The sequence below is a fragment of the Emys orbicularis genome, chromosome 3, assembly GCF_028017835.1.
Source record: "Emys orbicularis isolate rEmyOrb1 chromosome 3, rEmyOrb1.hap1, whole genome shotgun sequence".
NCBI lineage: Eukaryota > Metazoa > Chordata > Testudines > Emydidae > Emys > Emys orbicularis.
In genome coordinates, this window is record NC_088685.1 from 143,558,116 (window position 1) to 143,581,005 (window position 22,890).

Below are 22,890 nucleotides of genomic sequence, written 5' to 3' on the forward strand. Positions count from 1 at the left end.
AAGGGGATTATGGGACGTTTCCGGAGACCTATCAGAGCGCAGTAATGCAACACCTCATTCACACTGATGCTGGGACATTTCAGCTGAGGCGCAGCAAGCATTATGCTTCTCGTGGAGGTGGATTACCAGGAGCGCTAAAGATGCAGAGTCCAGGCACTCTAAGTGCCTTGCCAGTGTGGACGGGTCGTGAGTTAGTGTGCCTGGGGCTGCTTTAATGCACTCTAACTTGCAAGTGTAGCCAAGTCCTTGGTCAAATTCCCAGGGTACAGAGATCTATGGAAGTCTCTACATACATTCACTAAACACTATTGTATAGATTTAGCCTCTAGACAGGTGAAGATCATCCATATGCTGTAGAAAGAACAAATGGTCAGAGAAGTCAGTAATTAAAAGGCCTCCAGCATAAAAAGCATTTTTGGATGGTTGGGAGGGCCACTCACTTTAAATCTGATTTTATTATGGGGACACTAAATCTGATTTTACTACAAGGTCTGTGTCCAAAGGGTTACAACCTGAAGTCACTGTTTAATTGGTAAAAGCAGCAAAGAGTCCTGTGGCACCTTATAGACTAACAGACGTATAGGAGCATGAGCTTTTGTGGGTGAATACCCACTTCTTCGGATACCACTTCTTGGTATTCTCCAAAAGCCCATGTGATCCCTGAGAGAAGCAAAAATATAAGGCACGGCTTCCTACAAAGAGGAGAGCACAAATTCTATACTGAAATGGGAAATGAAGCCTTCAAGCATTCAAGTAACTTTTGAACTGCTTTCTGAGAAAACATGACATGCATTTGGAATCAGCTTAATGAGTCATCAAACTAAAATGTTTGAGTCTAGAGTGGTTCCACATTTTTAAAAATGAAAAAAGGTAAATATTAAAGAAGCTATAGTGCCTAACACAATCAAGCCCTGATCCCTGACTGGAACCTTTGGCCACTACAATAATGATACTAAAATATAGATAAAATAAAATTGTCAGCTATTCAGTGCCTTTGAAAAGTCTGAGGAAATTCTTATGGAAATAAATAAAAATAAATATAGTATGCCATCTTACCAATATGAGCTCGGTCAGAAATTATTAATCGCTTCTCCCAGCCTTCTAGTCCTTAAAAACCAAAGTGAAAAAAAGTTTAAATTATGTTTTGTATATCATTTTTCTTTTCATGATGGAATAAGCAAAACTTCTAAAGACTAATTATAGATTTGAAAATGGAAGTCATTTAAAAAGACGTACCAAACTGAGTCACCATCTTATTTCAGAAAAAACAAACAATTTTCAATTGTTAAGGTCTGACTTGAACCTATAAACCCAGGAAATGCAGACTGCTTATCAGAAGTTGAAACTTCTAGGCATTCTACATACACTAGGGAAATTTTTCAAGTTTCTCACTGTTGCTAAAACAAGCTCAGCTGTTCTGTTACCAATGTTAGAATTTTTTTTCTTTCTGGGTTTCTTTCAAGACCATTGTCTTTAAAAATGGCTACAGAAGTTGGATAAATACATTTTCTATCAGGTGACTATCTGGCATTCCTATAATTGGCCGTAAGTCCATTATTTGGCATTTACTTTAAAAAGTGTATTTTTAAGCCACTAAATTATAAATGATTGCATGGCATCTCTATGCATTCTAGTATATTTATCAAACTGTAGCATATGTATTAATACTGTAATAGTTATATGTATACTGATTACAGTAAGTGACTGCACATGAACAGCATCTTATTTTCAATATATTAAGTCTATGGTTTAAAACTGACAAAGGTAACTATGGGTAATTTATATTTTAGAATGCATCTTTCTAGGAGGCTCTAAGGAGACTACTGATGGGAGCTGCAGGGACTAACAGAGCTCTGGGAGTCCCTGCAGGATTGCTGCCAGAAGTGAGCAAAGAGAGGAGCTCCAGTTGGAAGCAGCCATCTTGTTTCTCATGGCCTCTAGGCTAGGGATAGCACTGCTGACTAGATTCCTGAAAGCACCAACGCCCCCTTTTAAAGTAATACCTTAAAAGGTTGTTCTCACCTTTTCCTTTTTTTACATTTTTCTCTGCTTCTTCAAACAGTCCTGGCAAGTGAATCACCACTCCATTTCCTAAAGGAAATCAGGAATACAGAGTTTAATGTATGATGCCAGACAGGAAAAATTAGTTTCTTACAAATCCATGATTCATTTTTCTGCATAAAGAGTATTTTAAGACATACATTTCAAAAACTGTTCCATTATACTACTTTGATCCTTAGGAATTTAAGGTATAAGAGACTCCCTGATCTACAGCTAAAGTATTTGAGTCCCTAGCTGCATGCACTGAACTCCTCTAAATTGGAAATTTAACATTCTTATTATATCAGGATGAAAAATAAATGCATTCCTGTCTGTCACACAGTGGTATTTCTCCTTCATCATCTCCAAAAATTAATTAGTTTCACAGACTTACTTTTCATAGGGCAGTACAAGCTATTTTTAAAATATTCTTATGGTTTTTACAAGCCTTTTTTATTTATTTCTATTTTCACTAGAGATATTGATATTCAAATATGTTACTCTCACCCTGTGATGCAAAAGCAAATAAAGCCAATGTTGTCATTGTGCTAGCAAAAAGAGAAATTGTATCAAGGAGTGAGTTGAGGTTGCTCATAGTCATTCTTTCCTATTAGCAATTTGGATCACAGCACTTACCTGTTCCCTAAAAAGGCAAATAGTACATAACTGCAACAGTCACTAAGGAGTGCTGAAGTATATTGTTATGGAACAGCTTTCCCCTGCACAAAAAGTGAACAATCTTAGGGTCTTGCTAAGCTCAGTAGATCTGAAGTTGTTCTTAAACACAGAATGCCTTCAGCACAGCAATACTCTCCTGAAAGACCAAGGGACTAGTCACTATATACACACACACACACACACCAGTCACTAGTGGCACTGGGGCAGAAGGACATCTGACAGGGATCATATGGTAGCAGGTGCCTCTTTTGGGACTTGATGGCCCTGGGCGCACGGCCCCTCGATCCATGAAGAGAGGGGGAAAAAGCATCATTACTTATAACCATTGAGGGGATTTTTTGGTGGTCACTCACTGAGGTTGAAGTGGAAGAGAGAAATGACGGGAAGGGATTCTGGAAGTGGGTAAAGAGATAGAGAAAATGGGAAGGAGGTAAAGAAAGGAGAGAGACGAGCAGAGAGAGGTTACAGTGGTAGGAAAGATGAGAATAAAGCAACAGCAAAAAAGCAAATGAGAAAAAGTGACCAGAGTCCAAAATTTCAAAACTGAGTGAGGACAATGCAGTGAGGTTGCAAAGACCCTCTGGGCCCAGTGCCCAAGTCCTTCAGAGCAAGGGGAGAAAAAGGGTGATGAGGAGTAGGAAGTTCCTGAATTACTATGCCCTGAGCTGTAGTGGATATTGATGGCTTCAAGAATAGAACTCCAAGAGTCTGGACTTGTATTAGTGTTAAAATTGCGGTTTTGGAAAATGCCATACTTACCAATGAATGCAATGACTTTTGGATTGATGATCCCACTTGGTAAGAGATGAAAATCATATTCCACGGAATCTACAACAACAGTATGCCCAGCATTGTTGCCTCCCTGCAAAATCAGACATTGATTTATTGCCTTCAGTATGACTGAAGATCAACAAGTATGGAGAACTGGAGTTTGGGCTAACTTGGTTCCCCTCCCAAATTTGCAGCTCCCACGTGTCTGTTATAAACAGGAGGGAGTCCAAGTGAATCATCATGATTAACTTGACAATTTCAACAGCTGTTCTTTTTCTATAGCTGCTTTTGACACTTACATGATTATTTTTTTTAAAAACATATGTCCCATCCCCCTCCTGATTATCCGAAAAGCTTTTGGATCAGATTTATAAAGGTACAGTCTAAAAGGTAGGTCACCATGTCCATGGTAGAAGCATAAATACTCTAGAATTAGTGATAATACACAACTGTTCTTTGCAAGTTAACTTTGAAGTCACATATAAATAGCTCTGTTGAATCCAAAATTTCTACTATAAATGCATATGCACATTGCTATGGATACTTAGTTAAGTCTTTGAAACAGCAACATGAATGGAGATGAGGCTACAAAAACATCATTAGCACAGTTATACTTCAAGTTTTCTTAAAATCCTCAAGGTGGACCAGTCCAGCAATCTAACACAGGAGTGCTCACAATTCGTATTCTGAGCTCTGTCCTGTGCATATTTTTCTGACCAATGCTCAGCATGCATAAACTAGCCAAGCATATTTCCTCAGCCAGAAGGGACATCCTGCCTTTCAAGGTGAAGAGAACAGAGCTGTTAAGGGGTGGGGATCTAGGACAAACCAAAACATGATCTTCCTGAGGAACAGATGGCCTGTTTACATAGAATGAATTGGTATGTGATAGTCTTGGCTCTTTCCACTACCAGGAGGGAGGGTGAAACTTTAAAAGAAAAAACAGTATTAAAAGGATTTATGGATTGGGAAATATGGCTAGAAAACCAAAAGGGAAGTCTGAGTCTTAAAGCTGTTTTGGGTACATTCAGCACCACAAATTATGCTGAATGGCTACATTTCACTTGGCAGCATTTTACCCTCTAATCCCAAAACCAGATTTGTGTCATGCATCTTACTTCTTTCATTCATACAGAAAACTGAAACTAGTTAGCTACATCAGGGAGTATTCTCCAATAGTATTCAGACCACAACATTAGTCATTTGAAACTTTAAAACACCTAAACAAATAAATCTTTGTGTTTCTGGTGAATACTGCAAGCTTATCCACCTTAATGTGTGATGCAACCAATCCCAAAGAATTCGCTTAAAAGCTATTCATTGGAAATCCTTGATAACATGGCACTAGGATAAATCCTGACCAGCCAAATTTTCTAGGTTGAACGTGTGCTTATATTTTGTACCAGATATGGGGAATAAAGAGTCAATACAGATTTACCTTTAAATCAGCAAAATGTTGGCCAAAATCTACAGCAATTTTTTATTTAGTTTGCATCTGTACTCGGTCCTAAATTTGTTGGAATAACTGACATGGCTATAAATGGGCAGAACACATGTAAGAGCAAAGACACTCTAGTAAGAGTGTGCTTATTAAGAAGTTATCACCTCATTTATTCTATTTTAAAATTTCACATAACAGAATATCTGAATAGTTGTTTTAACTGAACCAAGAATTAAATTTTATAAAAAGATATTTCTGATGGAAAAAAATGTTAGGCCTGCTGTCTTCCTAAATTGACATTGACATCTTTCTCTACCATTTTGGCAGATATGCAATATAGTGTATCAAATAATTCATAAAACAGAAAAAAAAGAAAAGAAAAAAGGGCATTTTAAAAAGATATATAAATCCTGCATCAGTTTTTCTGGTCTTCAAATGCTTCCCCCCACCTTTGCTTTTTGCATTAAAAATTCAGGTCTTGTCTACTGTTTTTCTGGGAACACACTATGGCTTACTGAGGAGCTGGTCAGATTATACTGCATTACAACTACAATGCAGGTGAAACCTGACAAATTGAAATAAATTACTTTTGTTTATACTGTATTCTCAATTAAGTATAAACTAGATAAATACACTTAAATGCTCTACAAACAACTAAAAGAAAATATTTTTTACTAACTTGGAAGTTTTAACTATCACCTTTTCAATCATTCAAAAATGGAGCACATTTTACCTGGATATCTTTGAGACAGAACTTTGGACACTGATTGCATTTTTTCCAAAGTAAATCTGTAGAATAGAAACTCTTCAAATTGTTCTAATCTAACAGAAATCTACTGGATTATATATTATATATTGCAGTTTTGTAAAGCAACTGTAATTGTAAAAATGTAATAGGTGAGACCCAGAATATTTTGCGCTTCCAGCTGTTTCTGTAGTAAAATTTAATATTTTAACACTTACCCTCTTTAATAACATGACCTGGAAGCATTTTATAGCACTTCTCATGTATAGAGAAGAATTAACACTACTGCCGCTTAAAAAAATAAAACTATTCACACCAATCCCAAATCTCCCAATTTATTTTGATTTTTACAAGGAGACCTCAGCAGAAACATGGAAGACTAGAATTTATATTGGTAATACTTCCAAGTTTAGAGCCCAAAACACCCTTTTTTCAAAAGCAAAATTATTTCAAGCTACCTTATGCTTCATGACAAAAGGAAAAAGGCCAAACCAACAAATTTTACTTTACCAAGACTACTAATGATAAACTTACTTTCTTTTCTTGCTACGCTTCTTTAACTGGAATATGGGACTTGATTAAAGAACAGTTTTACATGTGGTTTTGCTTTTTTTACGTACTTGAATTAAATTCCCTCCTGCTTATCTTTTTGTGCAAACCTCTCCTAATTCAGTTAATGACTCTCTATTAAATTTATCTTGCTCTAAGTGCTTTTTTATTTATTTAAAAAAAAACTGTAATAAAAAAACTGGGCAAGGCTGGGTGGACCTGGTAACCATCTTCAAATGTGTAAAGGGCGGTTATAAAAAGGACAGTGATCAATTGTTCTCCATGTTCACTGAAGGTAGGACAAGAAGTAAGGGCTTAATCTGCAGCAAGGAAAATATAGGTTAGATATTAGGAAAAAAACTTTCTAGCTATAAGGATAGTTAAGTACTGGAATAGATTTCCAAAGGAGATTGTGGAATACCCGCAATTGAAGGTTTTTAAGAACAGATTACACAAACACCTATTAGGGATGGTGTAGGTGTACTTGGTCCTGCCTCAGCACAGGGGGCTGGACTAAATGACCTCGAGGTCCCTTTCAGTCCTATATTTCTGTGATTATTTTTGTGGTTGTGCTGCCCCAAAAACTTTAGTCCTTGTTAGCCAAAGTAGTAAGAGTCCAGAAACTACTTCTAAACCTGTGGAGTTTTTTGCTTGAGAACATTATGCCAATTTGGAATGGGCCATTTGTTTTTTAATAAGACTTTAATGGCAGCCTATTAACATTTCAAAAGCTGATAGTTAGTCATGGATAATGAGTTTAAGCACCACCCAAAAAAGGGGCATGTTATTATACACAAATTTTAAACTGTCATGTAATTTAATATATTGTGCTACAAGTTCTAGCAATACTGGAGGGGGGAGGGGGGAAAGCAGTTAGAGTGATTTCCCCTTAGCTGAGCCAAGGAATCTGTGTGGACAAGAACAGAAACTTTCCAGATATTCCATTGTATTAGAGATTTGATGTATTTGAAAGAATATGCAGCACTAGTTGTGATTTTGTTTCTTTGCAGTTATTCAGATTACTGAATAAGATATTTATGGATGCTGCTAAAGTCCCTTAGTAAGCAACATTTTTTATTTTTTATTATTGAGGCCACAAAACTTCCCCAAAATAATTCCTACCTAGAGCATATCTCTTAGAAAAACATCCAGTCAAGATTTTTTTTTAAAAAAATTGACTCCACCACAACTCTTGGTAAACTGTTCCAAGTCACCTCTTAACTTTCTCTTTATTAAGATAAAAAGATTGAGCTCCTTTAATCTGTCACTATATACAGGCATATTTCTAATCCTTTAAATCATTCTTGTGGTTCTCCTCTGAACCCTCTAAAATTTATTAACATTCTTCTTGAATTGTGGACACCAGAACTAGAAACCATATGCCAACAGCGGTCACACCAATGCCAAATATAGAGGTAAAATAACCTCTCTACTCCTACTCAAGATTCCTCTGTTTATGCATCCAAGGATCATATTAGTCTTTTTGACCACAGCTGAACATGTACTCCCAGTGCAATGCTGATTATTCTCTATCACCCCCAAATCTTTTTCAAAGTAACTGCTTCCCAGGAAAGAGTCCCCCATCCTACAAGTATGGCCTACATTCCTTATTCCCAGATGTATTCATTTAGTCATATTAAAACACATTGTTTGCTTGCTCCCAGCTTACCAAGTGATCCAGATTGCTCTATATCGGTAGCCTGTCCTCTTCATTATTTAGCACTCTCCCAATTTTTGGGTCATCTGCAAACTTTATCAGTGGTGATTTTGTTTTCTTCCAGGTCATTGATAAAAATGTTATATAGTGTAGGACCAAGAACGGATCCCTGTGAAACCCCAGCAGAACACACCCATTCTACTATGATTTCCCCATTTACAGTTACATTTTGAGACCTATCAGCCAGCTTTTAATTCATTTAATGTGTGCCATGTTAATTCTGCATCTTTCTAGCTTTTTAAAATCAAAATGTAATGCATTAAGATTTCTGTAAGGCATTTGACTTAGTACCACATGACATCAACACTATTACCTTTATCAACCAAACTTGTAAGCTCATAAAAAAAAAAAAAAAAAATCAAATTAGCGAGGATCTATTTTCCATAAACCTGTGCTGACTGGCATTATATTACTGTCCTTTAATTCTTTATTAATCAAGTCCCGTATCAGCCATTCCATTATCTTGCCCAAAATAGGGGTCAGGCTGACAGAACTATAATTACCTATTCATCCTTCCTTTCCAAATGCTATTCATCCTATTCACCCTTTTCAAATATTAGCACAAAATTAGCTTTCTTCCAATCTTCTGGAACCTCCCTAGTGTTCCAACATTTATTGAAAATTCACATAATCAGTTCAGCGAGCTCCTCAGACAGCTGTTTTAAAACTCTTGGATGCAAGTTATCTGGATCTGCTTATTTTAAAATGCCTAACTTTAGTAGCTGCTGTTTAACGTCCTCCTGAGATACTATTGAATGGAAAGAGTGTTATCATCAGATGTGGCTATATCATGTTTTTTCCCCCAAATATAGAACAGAAATAGTTATTGAATGTTTCTGCCTTATTATTGATAATTCTACCATTTTCATCTAGCAATGGACCAATACTACTGTTGGGAACAAAAAGGAACCTAACAGATTTTTAAAAAACCCAAAACCCTCCTTATTGTCCTTAATTAAGCTGGCCGTTGATTTCTCCTTGTGCCCCTTTGTTTTCCTTATCAATTTTTGACAATTCCAAGCTCCTGATTTACATTCATTACTATCAATTTCCCCTTTCTTCCAATAGCTGCCTTCACTTCCCCTCTAAACCAAAGTCAGTTTGTTTTTTAAACCAAGACAGCCTTCTTGGATTGTGGGTTTTTAAAGCATCTAGTAAAGTGTTCCTAAACAATTCCCAATTATCATTCATATTTTTTCTGACTGAATTCTTCCTTCCAGCCTTTAATCCTCTCTTCCGAGTTAATAGTTGCAATGCCTGCCTCTGCTGTTGCTCATAGCTTCCAAAAGTGATACCAGAATAAAACTAACCAGGATCCTTGTTAGTTTCACTGATGGAAACAAGGATATGAAACATGGCAGTGGAAACGGACAAGAAACTTGGTCATCTGCACTCTGCTGCAGCTTGTGGAAGCTGCCTGCAGCAATGCAGGCAATAGAGCTCTCTGTCAAGTTTGGAAGAGCACTTATCACCTTAACCTCTGTTGATAAATTACTTTTGCAACCATAAGTGCTAGAACGGTTGTTAAAAGCTTAGATGCTGAAAAAGATGGCAGCCATCCAAGAAAGTTTTCTAATCATCCTGCAAGTGGATTTCTCAAGCCCTGGCTACCCAAGCTCTAAATATATACATATTATGTATACATAAAAACACACACATAGCTCAATTAACTTGATGGATATAGTGGGAGAGTTGTTTTTTCTTCATATTGGGGTGGACTGCTGGATATCATTTATGACAGTTGGCAATATGATTTGATACATGGATTTAATGGGCAAACAATATTTAAATAACTATTAAGACACTGCAGTGATTTTTTTTTTTTTTTTACCCTAAAGGTGATATCTTAAGCTATCAAATCATAGTACTCTTTTAGAACATTCTTAAAGTCATTAAAATGTTGATGGAATTCCATTTTACACAAAGCATAGGCATAATGTAATCACTAGTCAATAGGCCTTAATTATTAGTTACTCCATCTACAATACTTTAATCAGAGATTGTAGTTGCGGGATGGTCAATACTGAAGATAAAAAAAATGTTATTTCAACTCAACAACTGCAGTGTGCTTAGATAGCTACATGAAACATAGTATGATCTCTGATCACTAGCTGATAATCCTGAAATATCCAAGTTATTCAACAAGTAGAGCAGTTAAGTACATGAACATCTGATAAGAGGCATACCAATATTTAGACAAATTAACACAAAAATATTGCCAGAAAGAGACCATGGTATTCATAATACAGTATACTATCAGTTTAGTTAGTGGTATTCAGTTTCTAGAAATTTCCCCCTTTAAGTGGTTCCTTATGAAACATCAGTATTAGAATCATGCTGTTTTTGGAAGAACTAGTCTTTTCCCCATTTTATGGTCTTCTTGCTAAAATAGCATTATAGTGATAAAGATTTTAGACTAGCTCCCCACTCTGAGCACATACAGCGCGAACTTGTAAGATTTCTACAACTGAGATATATTGGACTTTATCTACTACAGACAGTCCCAGAACCTCTTCTGAAAAATATTCTACGTGGCAAATGTGTACAGAATTATTTACAGAATGCACAGAGGGGGTATAAGAGATAGCTGTGCAGGTTGGAGGTGTTGAACATCTGGGGGCTATTTGATAAACATGCTACAGGAACACCCTTTGAGCAGAAAACTTTGAAAGGTTCATGCCCTCCAGAATTAATAGAATGGTCATGTTGCAAATTTTATCAGCTAACTTATTTTTTATTAGCAAACCCTAAGGTACAACAATTTAGACTAGCAGCTCCTATTGGCCAAGATCTGATTCCTCAGTGTTGGAAGGAGCTATTTTTCACAAAACACACAGGAATGGTACAGTGAAATGATTAAAATAGCAGCTTTTGAGAGTGTTACTTATGAAAGATTGGACAAAGTCTGAAAGAGTGGTCTAATTTTTCAATTTATTCAGATTGACTGGAAATTGTTCCTAATGTGGCATTGTAGCGGGGCGGCCTGGCTCCCAGCCGCCCCTGGAAGGGACGAGCCGGAACAGCCGCCAGAGTGGGCGGAGCCACCGCCGCCTGTCCCCGCCCCCCGGAAGTCAAGGGGTGGGACAGGAAGTATAAAGGCCAAGCCACAACGCTCAGTACCTGGCCAGCAGCGGGAGGGGACAGATGCTGGTGCCCGAGCTCCCGCTGGTCTGAGCCTGCCCAGAGCCCGGTACCCGGAAGTGGACTGGTCGAGCCTGCCCAGAGCCCGGTACCTGGAAGAGGACTGGCCGAGCCTGCCCAGAGCCCGGTACCCGGAAGAGGACTGGCCGAGCCTGCCCAGAGCCCGTATCCGGAGGAGGGGCCTGAGCCAACCCCCGCCGAGAGTCCGGAGGAACCGGCCAACCTACCCAGCGCTCGAGGCCCGGAGGAGCCCATGGTCTGGGACACGGTCGACGAGACTCAGGATATGCAGGTACCTATGGAGGAGGAGATGGGAAGTGGCCCGGGGATAGCGGACCCCGAACCTATGTCAGTGTGTTGCGGTCAGGATCCCCACTGACCCTGCGGCAGACGGACTGCTGCGGATAGGGCCCCGGGCTGGAACACAGTGGAGTGGGTGGGCCTGTGTTCCCCCCTGCCACCCCACGCCGGGTGGCAGTCTCTCCTCCTCCCTGCCTAGGGGCCAGGACTGCCCCAAAGCGACCCAGCCCCTGCTACAAGGCCTGGGCCGCTGTTTGACTATTTGTTTGCTGCCCCGCCCTGCCCTAGGGCCTGGGCCGCCACAAACTGACCCAGCCCCTGGTTAAGGGCCTGGGTCTCTGAGCGACTGATTGCTTGCTGCCCCGCTCTGAGCTAGGGCCTGGGCCGCTGATTGACTATTTGTTGCGGCCCCGCCCTGATCTAGGGCCTGGGCTATCCCAAACTCACCCAGCCCTGGTCAAGGGCCTGGGCCTCTGACAGACTGTTTGCTGCTGCTCACTCCCTGCCTAAGGGACTGAGCTTTGAAGTGCTACTTGTGTGCTCACTCCCTGCCTAAGGGACTGAGCTTGAACTGTTACTTGTGTGCTCACTCCCTGCCTAAGGGACCGAGCTTTGAACTATTGCTGTGTGCTCACTCCCTGCCCAATGGCTGGAGCTCTGAACTGTTATTAGCATGTAGCGGGGCGGCCTGGCTCCCAGCCGCCCCTGGAAGGGACGAGCCCCACCCCGGAACTACTACAGGCATGAATGATAAATTATTTTGAACACAAATTATTTCAATGTTTAATCAAACTGTGCCAGTGGCTGGCCTTCATCCTCATTATTCACAGGCTTGAGAGATTACTTCACTGACTTTCTTGCCTGAAATATAAGTTTTTAAATCAATAATTCTAGAACTATTAATACAAACAAATGGAGTATGTAACTGCGGCTTTAGCTATTTTCTGAAATTCAGAATGAATCTGTTACAAAAATATTAAGGAAAAAAGTACTTATCTTACAGCACCACTTGACAAGGCAGTAATACCACCACCACCACCAGTAGCTGATGACATTCAGCAATCCAGCACCTGATGAAGCAGGTTGCTGATACCCTGCAAATTCCCCTGGAAGAAATCAAGGAATCCCATCACAAGCTCCTGGACATACTGCACACTTCTGCTTCAATACAGGTGGCACTGTCAATTAATGAAGCCCTTCTTGAGCCAGCCAAGACCACCTGGCAAACTCCAGCAATGCCTCTTCCATCCCCATGCAAGCGGGCCAATAAACAATACTACGTCCAAACCCGGAATTTTAAATTTTTGTTTCCTCATCCAACACTAAATGCTCTGTTCAAGAATACACTCAGTGAAACGGGCAGGGCACATACCAAAAAAGCCACCCCATATACTGAGGGGCAGAAACATCTGGACCTTTCTGGTTGTAAAAGCTACTCTTCAGCAACATTACAGTTCAGGATAGCTAATTGCCAGGCGCTGATGTCAAAATAAAACTACCTGCACTATAAGAAGTTTAATGCTTTTATTGACCATTAGCCACAGGAACACTGAGAACAGTTTAGCACCATGATAAAGTCAGCTCTTGGCAAAGACATCCCTGCAGATTTTGCTTCATGCAGCACACACTGCAACCAGGACTGTTTCCTCAACAGTAATAATGAGTTGAGCTTCCTGGCTACACAGTTGTTTTGTTTTCTGTGAAGAGTACAAGTGATTGTGGAAGATGTGCCTTTTGATGGCCACAAGCTCTTCATAGGCTCCACAGAAGACTCACTTCATATCCTAAAAGGACTATAGGGCAACACTCAGTTCTTTAGGGATACACACACCTGCAAATAAAAAAATTTAGCTGATCTCAATGTGTGCAAAGATCCCATCCTGCTCAATTTTCCATCTTCTGTAGGCCATCGGAACCACTGGCTAAAAGATTGAGATTTTCTAAAAAGAAGCATGCAACTATCTTGATGGCATCATCCCAGCCATTAGTATTGTCCAAATTTCAGTTCTGATGGTTTGGTCAAGAATCCAAAACACCCAATAACCAGGGTTTTTCAGCTGTATTACACAACTCCCTTTCTTCAGTTTCGGCCCCTCTCTCTCTATTCCATGGGAGGCTGTAACATCGGACAGATGAGTATTGGAGGCATCACATTATCTATCCGATTTACCTCCATCCTACCCTCCCATCACCCTTCCCTGTCTCTCTTCAGGAACTTATCTCACGATTATTTGCTGACACAGGAGATCTTATTGCTCCTAAGTCTAGTGGCCACAGAAACAGTTCCACTTCAACACCAGGGAAAAGTTTCAACGCAACATATTTTCTTATACTCAAGAAAAACAGGGGTTGGAGGCCAATGCTAGATCTCAGACAGAACAGGCATGTCAGACATCTGAAATTCAGGATGGCGTGCCTAGCAGCTATAATCCTCTCCCTGGAATCTGAGGACTGATTTGCGATCCTCAACCTCAAAAATGCCTACTTCCATGTAGTATTTTATCCATCTCACAAAAAGATTTCTTCGTATCACATTCAATCACAATCATTACCAGTACTGGGTCCTACCCTTTGACCCTGTCTTCTGCCCTACAGGTGTTCTTAAAAATCATAGCGGTCATAGCTGCCTATCTGATGGAGAGGTCACTGAATTTCTACTATAAAAGTCTGATCTTTTTTCCCCTTAATTTCATTGGGCCATTATAAAACTTCCTTTGAATGTAGAAACAAGAAATGCCTAAGACATTAGCAACAGCACAGGATTCAGATGGTTTCTTACATTTCGCTGGGAAAGTGGAACCAAGCAGTTGTACAAGAACCTTCTTTAGATTTTGCTGTACTTGAAGAGTTGTACAAATTTGAAATTCATTAATGATTGTTAAAGTGTTTTTGGTTTGTTTTTTAATAAAGGTAAATTTGGTGATGACTTCACTTTATGGCGTTATCTTAAATCTAGCTGTGTATTAGGTGTAGAAACACTTTGGAAAATTACTGGTCTATCAAACACTGGTCTAAACCAAGTGAGAAACTTTTTTCTATCCTTACAAAAGATGCTTGGGGCAGCTTCTTTACAATGCCAGAGATTTCAGCATACAGTAAAAGCTTTTTTTATCCGGCAAGTGGGGGAAATGGGGGGGGGGGGGGGTGCCAGTAACTGAAAAAAATCTGGTTAACTAAAAGGGAGGGAGTTTGGGTGCAGGAGGGGGTGCAGGGCTGGGGGTGGAGTTGGCCAATGGGAGCTGCAGAGGCGGCGCCTGCGGGCAGAGGCAGCACGCAGAGCCACCTAGACGCAGCTCGGCCTAGGAACAGCAGGGACAAATCACCGTTTGTGGGGAGCTGCATGAGGTGAACACCCCCCAGATCCAGCACCCCGAGCCCCCCTCCTACCCCCCAACCCCCTGCTCCGATCCCCCTCCAGCACCCAAACTCTGTCCCAGAACCTGCACCCTGCATCCCCTTCCATCCCCACACCCCCCCTCCCGCACTCCAAACCCCTTGTGGCAGTTCCTCCGCCTAGGAGTAGCAGGGACATGTCGCCGGTTCCAGGGAGCCACGCCGAATCAGGTAGGGAGCCTGTGAGCCCCGTGCCAACCGGACTATAAACCGGACTTTCTATGAAGATCAGAAATGCTTGTTTATAGAGCTTTCAGGTTGGTACAGGGCTGTATAACACAGCTTTTACTGCATATAGTTTCCACATATTAAAAAAAAAAAAAGTCCATGTTTTTAAAACTAATACTGTACACAAGGCAGCACATCATATACGTCCCTTAGCCAAATTACTGTTATTTAGTATACCTTGTAGCTTTCAGTTTATAAGATTTGGGATATACTTTACAGGAGCAGTTCCCAAACTGTGGGTTGCAACCCCATTGGCTCATGGGTCCAACAGGCCAGATTTGGCCCGCGAGATAACACAGTTTCTCCCCTAATGTGTCTGGATCATCTCCATAGACACCGTGCCAGGAGGCCTCCATTTTGATCTACAAAATGGAAGCCTCTGCACAGCGTGACCTCACACATGTGGTGTGTTTCAGGTCACGCTGTGCAGAGGCCACCATTTTGTATATCAAAATGGAGGCCTCCTGGCACGGTGTGACCTAGACACAGGTACCATGTGTGAGAGGTCACATTTTGTGGAGGCTGCCATTTTGCAAAATGGTGGCTTCCTGGCGTAGCATTTGTGGAGCAGATCTGGACACATTGTCTGTGCAGAGGTGGCAGTGCAGATGCCATTTTGCCATTTGCACCATCCGGTTGTGCAAGCATCCAGCTAAGAAACTTGAATCCAAAAGATTTATCTATGGGCAGCAGCCTTATCAGAACATCCTTTCTGCTTGAGCTCGTAGGAGCTTGTGCTAGCCTTTTCTGAGATGGGAATCTACAATGGCTTGTAGGCTCCTTAAGGCAGGGCCTGCATCCTCTTTTTTGGCATTCGATAAAGAATTATTGTGAGTCATTGTCTCTATGCTGCCCTAATATAACCAGACTGGGCATTCCTAAGTCCCAGCCTTATTTGCTTAACAGTGAATTTGTAATAAGAGGCACAATGAACTCATTTTTATGCAGTGTATCTGCTTCAACCTCCAGCAGTGAGGCTAGCAATGCAGTTATGAATGAAAAACAAGAGTGCAAGAAACATACTCACAAATATGATGAGGCTTTCTTTGAGTATGGCTTCACTGGTGTTTTTGTCAAGAATGAAGAAAGGCTAAAATGCCTGCTATGGCACATACTGTTATCTAGCGAAAGCATGAAGACTAATAAGCCCTTCGAAACTTTTCACAAGGAAAAGAGAAAAAACAAGGTCATTTTCCAGCGCCAGAAAGAAGAGCCATAACCATCTGACCACACTCAAAAGGCCTCATTTGAGCTGAGTTACTGTACTGCACAGGCCAAGAAGCCTCACCAAATTGGAGAGACTTTGATTTTGCCACCTGCAATTGATATGGTGAAGATAACATAAGGGAAAACAAGGCAAACAAACTCAAAGCTGTACCACTCTCCATCAACACAGTGAAGGATGGAGACAATTGGAGCAGATCAGAACAACACTGGTTGAGCATCTGGGGGGGGGGGGGGGGGGGATGCTTTTGCTTTTCAAGCTGATGTGACCATTGAGGGTCATGATGCATATTTCTTGGTTTTTGTGAAATACACATGGGAGGATGCAGTTCTCAAAGATATTCTGTTCTGTCTCCCTCTTCCTGAACGTGAGACATCACAAGGAATGTTTGATGTGCTACATGCAAGACAAAAATATCCCACGATGGGCTTTTGCATAGATGGGAGCTCCATCTATGGTAGGCCACAAAGCAGGTCCAAATGCCTCGGTAAAGAAAGTTGCACTGTCTGCTATGTGGATGCACTGCATGATTCAGAGAGTAACTGTCACGTAAAGATCAGAGTCCAGAGCTAGGTCAGCAGGTCTTGTCTATTGTGAACTACATCAAGACTCAGCTTTTTCAGGCACATCTATTTGCAAAACAGAAGACTGGCGGGGAAGGGTGGTGTTGATCATGTCGTCTTCTTGTTCCATACTGAAGCTTGTTGACTCAAGAGGAAAAGCACTGCGACAATTTTTTGAACTGAGGAGCTGAGTGCCTATGCAATGGACTGCAAAAAGAGTGAATTAATTAATTTTCTATATGACCAAACAAAGATGTGCCTTCTTGTCTATGTCAGACATATTTGGGAAATTGAATGAACTGAATACAGGTCCGCAAGGAAAGGACACACATATACTTCAGCTGAGTGATCAAATCACAGAATTCACGAAGAAAATTGTTTTCTGAAAGTATAATCTATAGAAGAGAAACGATGAATCCTTCCTGCAGCCTTACAAGTTCCTGGCAGATAAAGAAATTATTCAGCCTCCCACACAGGTGATGGCTGAGCATCTCAGCCACCTAGAATAACAGTTTGCATCCTTTTTCTCCAACTTAGACATGACGAAGTTGGACTGGGTGTGAAACCCCTTTCAAAGCAAGCCTGGTGTCATGGATTTGCCAGCAGCTGAAATTGAACAGCTTATCGAAAGTTCCTGAGATCGATTCTTGCAAGGAACATATGCCCAATAATCTCTCTCAGAGTTCTGGTTCACGGTCAACAATGAATATCCTGAATTCGCAACACATACCTTGAAACTGATGGTGCCATTTGCAAGCAAATATTTGTGTGAAGCTGAATTCAGCACACTTGTGTCCATTGAGTCTTGATATTGATCTACTGTTGATGTCACATCAGAGATTAGATGTGCAATTTCTACCATGACGCTAGACTTTGAGAAGCTGTGTTGCAACACACAAACCCATGTAGCACATCACAGAGCATTAAATCAAGGGTCTCAAACACGCGGCCCGCGGGTCCCTGCGCCCCCCCCCCCCCCCGAGTTATTTTATGTGGCAGCTAAGCTCCCTGTTCCCCTGCCACCCCCACGCGTCTCCCCCGAGTGTCCCCCGGGCTCACTTGCTGCCCCCTCACCGCCCTGAGCCTGCAGCTCACGCTGACTCCACTCCGCTCTGCTGGCTTCTGGCATCACCTGCTGCTGCAGGGTCCTAGTGCCCCCCTTCACTATGGCCAGGGCAGGCTGCCCTTCCCCTTCCCTTCTGCCCTAGTTCTGAGCCTCTCCAATGCCCCAAGCCGGTCATCCCCAGCCCCACAGCCCTCACCCCTGCACCCCCTCCTATCCCCAAACTCCATCCCAGAGCCTGCACCCCCACCCCCGCCTAGCCCGGAGCCTGCACTCAGCATCCAAACTCCCTCCCAGAGCCTTAGGCAGGTGGGGGGTGGAGTTTGGGGGGGGGGCAGGTTCTGGGCACCACCAAAATTTCTACAAACCTGCCCCCCCCCAGAAGAGGCAGAGCAGGAGTGGAGTGGTGGTGCAGCCCAGTGCAGGGGGGGGGGCTTTAACAGAAGTAAATCTAACTAAGTGTGTGATTTGTCCTTTGAGTGAGGTGCATTACTGTTGGTGGCACTTAGCACTTCCAGGGGGGAGGAGCAGGGAGCCGCGCACTCAGAGGAGGAGGTGGAGAAGAGACGGGGCAGGGGCGGGGCCTCATGGAAGGGGTGGAGTGGGGGCAGGGCTGGGGGCAGTGAGGGGGTGTGTCAGTGATGCGGCCCTCGGGCCAATGCACTAGTCCTCATGTGGCCCTCGTGGTCATTTGAGTTTGAGACCCCCTGAGTTACGGCATAATTACCAGAGATTAATTCTAGCTCTGCAAATAGTTGGTCTCCAACAAATCTGTTTACATCATAGGCTGTATTCTCAGAAAAAAAAAATAATTAAGGTAAGTTACGGGTGAAAGAATATTTCACTGCAATAAAACAAAAAACTTAGGATCATAATTTACCAGTTAGCCTTGAAATTTAAAGTTAAAGCTCAACTTTTCAACTCCCAACCAAAACATCTGCATACTCTAAAGCCCAGTTAAGATCACCCAATCAACTTGAAGTAACTCTTGCATACATCTTTGCATTTTATAAGCGAATGACAGCTGAGGACATAATTTCATGCTAAATCAACTTTACCCAAAAACACTTCCATCCCATAAACATATTTTAGTGATAGTGACTTGTGTATTAGTGCATTAAAACCCAAGATATGAAGCTAAATGTGGGTAAAGTTATGGCTCCTAGTATGGTTTAGCTAGTGTCAAATATACAATGAAATCAGGTGAACTCTTACCCAAGTTCTGTAGATGTCTGACATACAACTTGCATTTAAGACAGAGAACAGTATTAGAACAAGAGTGTTCTGTGGGCATACCTTAATATGGACTGTAACTAATGCACTACTGCAGTACATAGCATTTTAAAAGTCAGCACAGCAAGACTAAAAGTGAGGTTTTTAAAAACATAAAAGTTGTACTGAAGTGTAAAGCTTAAGCAAAATAGGCAGGAAATTCAGAGATATGGCCAAAAATCTGTCCAGTTATTTGTAGGTATTTTGGGTCTCCAAATATTAGGTGATTTTACATTGTGTTGTGTACATTGTATAAAGCTTAGATGTCAGCTATAATACTGAAATTCCTCACTTTATTATGCATTTTTTTATCGTGGTAGCATGCAAAGGCCCCAGTCAGGGATTAAGATCCCATCGTGCTAGGCACTGTACAAACAATACAGTAGCTGCTGCAGAGAGCTAATAACTGGTTTAAAGCAGACAAATTAGTAGGGATTAATTTTTTCTTAATGTTTATTTAAAAAAAACAACAGGATTAGAAATAAGACTTCTGGTATTGTTTGCCAGATGATGAGAGACTAAAATAACAAAGAAGTCATAATATATGGATTGAAATACCATACATTTCCTTATTTAACAGAGGATACTTCTAGACCCCAAGAGTTGAAATGGCAGGTTGAAGATTTACCAGCAGAAAGATTCCAATGAAGTCCAACATTCCATCTCGGTTTTAAGAAGTACAGGTTAATGTTCTCTCTTCTTCACAATCAAGTAAATATTATAGCAGTTGTTTCGAGGCCTCCACTCTGACCTACAATATGCTGAGCACCTTCACTATCAAATGAAGTCAATGAAAGATGTTACGCTTTTCTTTGGACACAAAGGAATTTGGACACATTATGTCTAAAAGGAAACAGAACTGTATTAAATGGGAATTCATTTCCCCTTGTATTTGCTTGTAGCCATTATTGGGTCATTTCTCATGGACTACCAGACATCTAACATTAATGTCAGTGTTGATTCTTTTACCTCTTGATTCATCTTTTTCCTTTATATCTCCTTTGTCAGCATATTGAAGAGGCCATTCCAACTGAAATCTGCCCAGAGGATGAAATTATTTCTTTAAATTTCTTCATTTCATGATACACTGAAGGCAATAATGTTAGTATAACACAATGGTGCCCAACCTTATTACACAGGAGGGCCACAAAAACCTAAGCACAACCTTGTGTGAGCCAAACAGATTCTACATATTTTTAAAAGATTTAAAGTCACCTTTATTAATTTATAGATTAAGTTCAGCTTGTTTTGTATGTATTTAGACAGACAATACTGTTCATAGAAACAACCTATTTACACAACTATGTAAACATGACAACAAAATGCTAATGAATCAGCTGTTAGTATATTGTGTTGACACAGGCCCCATGGGCCTTATGAAATGCTTGGGGGGGGGAGGGAGAGGGAAGGCGTGTACAGCCTGCAGGCCATAGATTGGGCACCCTTGCTATAAAAGAAGATTGCCGTTCATATTTAAGTCAGTTTCCATTTGTTTTCACCCAATAATCAGGTTGATCTTCACCATTTGGGGGTGAGGGAGCTCCCTAAGACAGCATCTAAATGAATTTGATGTTAAATTGTTGCTGGAGGTTTGGAAAATGGACTTGTAGCTATGTTTTGATGCCACTGAAAGTGTCTCAATACAGGATCCAGCCTAAATGTTCTGTTCAACTTAAATAGTTTCACTTAACAGCACATCTGATCTTAAAGAATCTAAGAGAAATTGTTTTCTGCACCTAAGATGGGTGCATGTCTTTATTAGTTAACAAGACAAAAAATTGTTTTCATTATTTCAGTCTATTCAATTGCTTGTCTTCTATCACTTTCTCCAACATTGAGCATACTGAACTAGATAAATTCACACAATGTTTGGGAGCCACTAAAAAGTATTCACCCATTTGCAGAATCCACCAGTGTCTTTCATTTTATTAAAAGACAGAAGGCGACTCCAATAAATGCAACTTTGAAGTCTGAAAAATAAGATGAGCTAGCCAGGTTTATAAGAAACTACATCTGATGCCCTGCCAACCTTCCAGAAGTTTTAGCAAACCAACCCCCATAACAGCTTACAGCTCCCTTTACTTCCTCCCTCTTTTCAACTTCCAGTGACAGTTTATTCCACCCACTACCAATGCTGCCGTCTTCAATCCATGAGTCCATCCATTCCCCTGCCCCCAAGTGCTAGAAAGATTTATAAATGTCTTATTGTTTTCAAAATAAAATAAAATCCAGTTTTCATCTTTTCCTTTTTACCTTTCCAGAGTAAAGTTTTCATTCACAGACTGAAATTACAGCTTAATTTTTCTAGTATTGAAAAAAAACTCTTATGTTCATGTAAATACTCACTTAGGAAGGGAAAAAAATAAATGCACAAATACAAAATGGGAAATAACTGGCTAGGCAGCAGAACTACAGCAAAGGATATGGGGGTTATGGTGGATCATAAAGTGAATACATGTCAATGTGATGCTATTGAGAAAAAGGCAAATATTCTGTTTTAAACAGGACTGTCATATGTAATCGTGGGAGGTAGGAGTTAGTTGTTCCACTCTACTCAGCACTGGTGAGGCCTCAGCTGGAGCACTCTGGGCACCACACTTTAAGAAAGATGTGAACAAATTGGAGAGTGCCCAGAGGCGAGCAACAAAAATGATAAAAGGTTTAGAAAACCTGACCTGTGAGGAAAGGTTGAAAGTATTGGGCATGTTTAGTTTAGAAAAGAGAAGCCTGAGGTGGGATATTATAACAGTCTTCTAATATTTAAAAGATTGTTATAAAGACGACTGATCAATTACACTGGTCTACAATTTTTGAGAAGTTGTCTGCTTCAGAGATAAAATGTGCTATTTATTATGTATTTTGATGTGCTGAATTCAAATATGACAATTAAAACAACTGCTTGGTTACTGTTTCTAAGATATTTAAGTTTTTACATTTTATGTCTATGTATATTGTGTAGATAGAGTTTTAATCATAAATTGTAAACCTAGGTCTTTTCATGTGTTTATGGTTGCTTTACATGATAATATTTCATCTGTCCTGTTTATGTAACACTTTAAAAATCAGCAAAAGGGTTATATAAATAAAATTTATTATGAAACAAAAGGCAAAAAACTAGTATGTACATAGTTTAGTCCTATTCAGTGTCTACTCGGCGCTTCTTGGCTTGTCTCTTGTATTCATTAAATGGAGCATCTCTTGTCACTGTCCAGCAATAGTCTGCAAGCATTGATGGGCTCCATTTGCCCTGATAGCGTTTCTCCATTGTTGCAATGTCCTGGTGAAATCGCTCGGCGTGCTCGTCGCTCACTGCTCCGCAGTTCGGTGGGAAAAAAAATCTAGATGAGAGTGCAAAAAAATGTATCTTTAGTGACATGTTGCAACCAAGGATTTTGCATGCCTTGAGGAGGTTTTCCACCAACAACCTGTAGTTGTCTGCCTTGTTGTTTCCGAGAAAATTTATTGCCACTAACTGGAAGGCTTTCCATGCCGTTTTTTCCTTGCCACGCAGTGCATGGTCAAATGCATCATCTCGAAGAAGTTCACGAATCTGAGGACCAACAAAGACACCTTCCTTTATCTTAGCTTCACTTAACTGTGGAAATTTTCCACGGAGGTACTTGAAAGCTGCTTGTGTTTTGTCAATGGCCTTGACAAAGTTCTTCATCAGACCCAGCTTGATGTGTAAGGGTGGTAACAAAATCTTCCTTGATGCAACAAGTGGTGGATGCTGAACACTTTTTTCCTCCCAGGCTCCAATGACT

At 40.8% G+C, this 22,890-nt stretch overlaps 1 protein-coding gene across 1 annotated transcript in view; it reads right to left on the reverse strand.

Moving 5' to 3' along the window:
- Window positions 1–22,890, reverse strand: part of ADSS2 (adenylosuccinate synthase 2) — a 66,100-nt gene that overhangs the window by 32,223 nt on the left and 10,987 nt on the right. The window contains 3 exon segments of the mRNA XM_065400679.1: window positions 1,057–1,107; window positions 2,023–2,091; window positions 3,478–3,580. Coding sequence (XP_065256751.1) covers window positions 1,057–1,107; window positions 2,023–2,091; window positions 3,478–3,580 — 223 coding nt within the window.